The sequence below is a fragment of the Orycteropus afer genome, unplaced genomic scaffold (genome assembly GCF_000298275.1).
Source record: "Orycteropus afer afer isolate SDZICR_OR568_19922 unplaced genomic scaffold, OryAfe1.0 scaffold00186, whole genome shotgun sequence".
In the NCBI taxonomy this organism is placed as follows: Eukaryota; Metazoa; Chordata; class Mammalia; order Tubulidentata; family Orycteropodidae; genus Orycteropus; species Orycteropus afer.
This window is the reverse complement of record NW_006921773.1, coordinates 5,697,898-5,699,799: the sequence shown is the minus strand read 5'-3', so window position 1 is coordinate 5,699,799 and position 1,902 is coordinate 5,697,898. Positions and strand designations below refer to the sequence as shown.

The following is a 1,902-nucleotide window of genomic DNA, read 5'->3' as shown; positions in this document are numbered from 1 at the left end:
CTTCTGTGTCTGTGTTAATTGGTTTCCCTTTTCTTTGTTGAAGAGGGTCTGTGCAATCCTTCTGCCTAGTCCGCCATCTTGCCCCACCTCCTCACCTTATTTCTTTACTTTATTTTCTTTCCATCACAGGTGAAGACTCCCAAACCAAAGTGCCCTCTGCACGGATCAGCTGTCCTCGAGGATCCAAATCTTATGGCTCCTCCTTCTATGCCTTCTTTCTGACGCCAAACAATTGGGTGGAGGCAGACGTATGTAGTGTGATATGGGGACAGACATCACAGGGGTAATTACACAGAAGACCAGATTGGAGAGTGGGAGGCCTCCACTCTCCAGTGTGGTTTGGTGGTGTGTGCACCTATGTTTCTTTCACACCACCCTTCTCATCTAACCATCTCCCCAGTGAAGTTTAAGCTCCCCATCTGTTTCTCCTTCCCCACACAGATGGCCTGCCAGAAGAGATCCTCAGGACATCTCGTGTCTGTGCTCAGTGCCACTGAGGGATCCTTCGTGGCCTCTCTGGTGAAGAGCACTTGAAACTCCTATTCAAATATCTGGATTGGGCTCCATGATCCCACATTGGTGCGACTGCATTTTCTCTTCTCTCTTATCTCTCAAGTGGCTATTGCACCAGCCTCAGACTCTGTTCTTTGTGTTTGCCCAAGAAGTGTCCCATGGAGCTCAGAGATCCTGGGGAATATTTTAGGAAAAAGCAAGGCCTTGAGACCAGCTGAAGAGCTGAGTTAGGTTGAGTTTCTGTTCCGGACCTGAAACTAATGTGCCTCTTTAATACTTTACACACAATTCTCATATGAAGCCTTGTCATTCAGTTCTTTCAGCTCAGAGGTCTTAACATACTGTACCAAGAAAAGCCTACATGAAGAAAGGATCTATTTTTTTGCTCCTATAGTACAGATATTGTCAGTCAGAAGCTAATCACAAATGTATCACGGAATATTATTTGGCAAGTAATATGCAACTTTAAGTTATTCCATTGGCTTTGGGTTTAGAATTTGCCAGAAGGACAACTTCGAGAAGAAATAGTCCTAGGGAAGCACCTGGAAAAGCAGACCAAATTGCATGATGCTAGAGAGAATATCAGGCATTCCAGCTAAGGTGGTTATGCAAGGATTGTATAGAACATTCCTCTAACTTGGCCCCTTCCTTTACTCTATAAAGGGTGTTGAAGTCAATTCAGGTGGTTGGGAGTGGAGTAACTCTGACTTGATGAATTACTTTGCCTGGGAAAAAGACCCCTCCCTGGTTACCAACCCTGGCTACTGTGGGAGCCTATCCAGAAGCACAGGTAAGAAAGAATAGGGCCACTTATTCCCTTCCTCTATCCCCTTATAACCTTTCAGGAATGTCCATGTTGGAAAATTCAGTATTGGAAAATACAATGTTTCTTTTTCTTCCTTTCTTGTATCTTTCCATTTGTGTGTGTGTGTGTGTGTGTGTGTGTGTCTTAACTGAGTGGAACACTGGGGAAAATGAGGGAGGGGCTTTGAATCTTAGACCAGAATATCGTCTGTCTTCCCCTTGGATTCACAATCTCTACCAGTCCCATCCACCTTACCTCTCTATCTCTCCAGGATTCCTGAGATGGAAAGATTTTAACTGTGAACAGAAGTTACCCTATGTCTGCAAGTTCAAGGACTAGGAGAGTGAAAATTTACACCTGGAGCTGATTGATCGTCATGAATTTGAGATCTAGTGTGAAGAACCACCCAGGAAGAAAATATCTACCCCCCCCACCCTCTCAAACTGACCTTCTCATTCTAATCCTCCCTTCTCTTTCCTACTCTTCACCCACATTCCAGGCTTTTCTGTCTGTACCATGGCCTGAGTTCTCAGAGAGAAATAATAAAACTTTATTCTGCACGAGTGTGTTCCAGTCTCATAGCC

At 44.5% G+C, this 1,902-nt stretch overlaps 1 protein-coding gene across 1 annotated transcript in view; it reads left to right on the top strand.

The window, feature by feature from the left end:
• The window catches only part of LOC103202576 (regenerating islet-derived protein 3-gamma-like), a 7,120-nt gene extending 5,463 nt beyond the window's left edge, over positions 1 to 1,657 (top strand). Inside the window, 4 exon segments of the mRNA XM_007947472.1 lie at positions 130 to 248; positions 442 to 579; positions 1,177 to 1,303; positions 1,590 to 1,657. Coding sequence (XP_007945663.1) covers positions 130 to 248; positions 442 to 579; positions 1,177 to 1,303; positions 1,590 to 1,657 — 452 coding nt within the window.
• Positions 1,658 to 1,902: the final 245 nt, after the last annotated feature.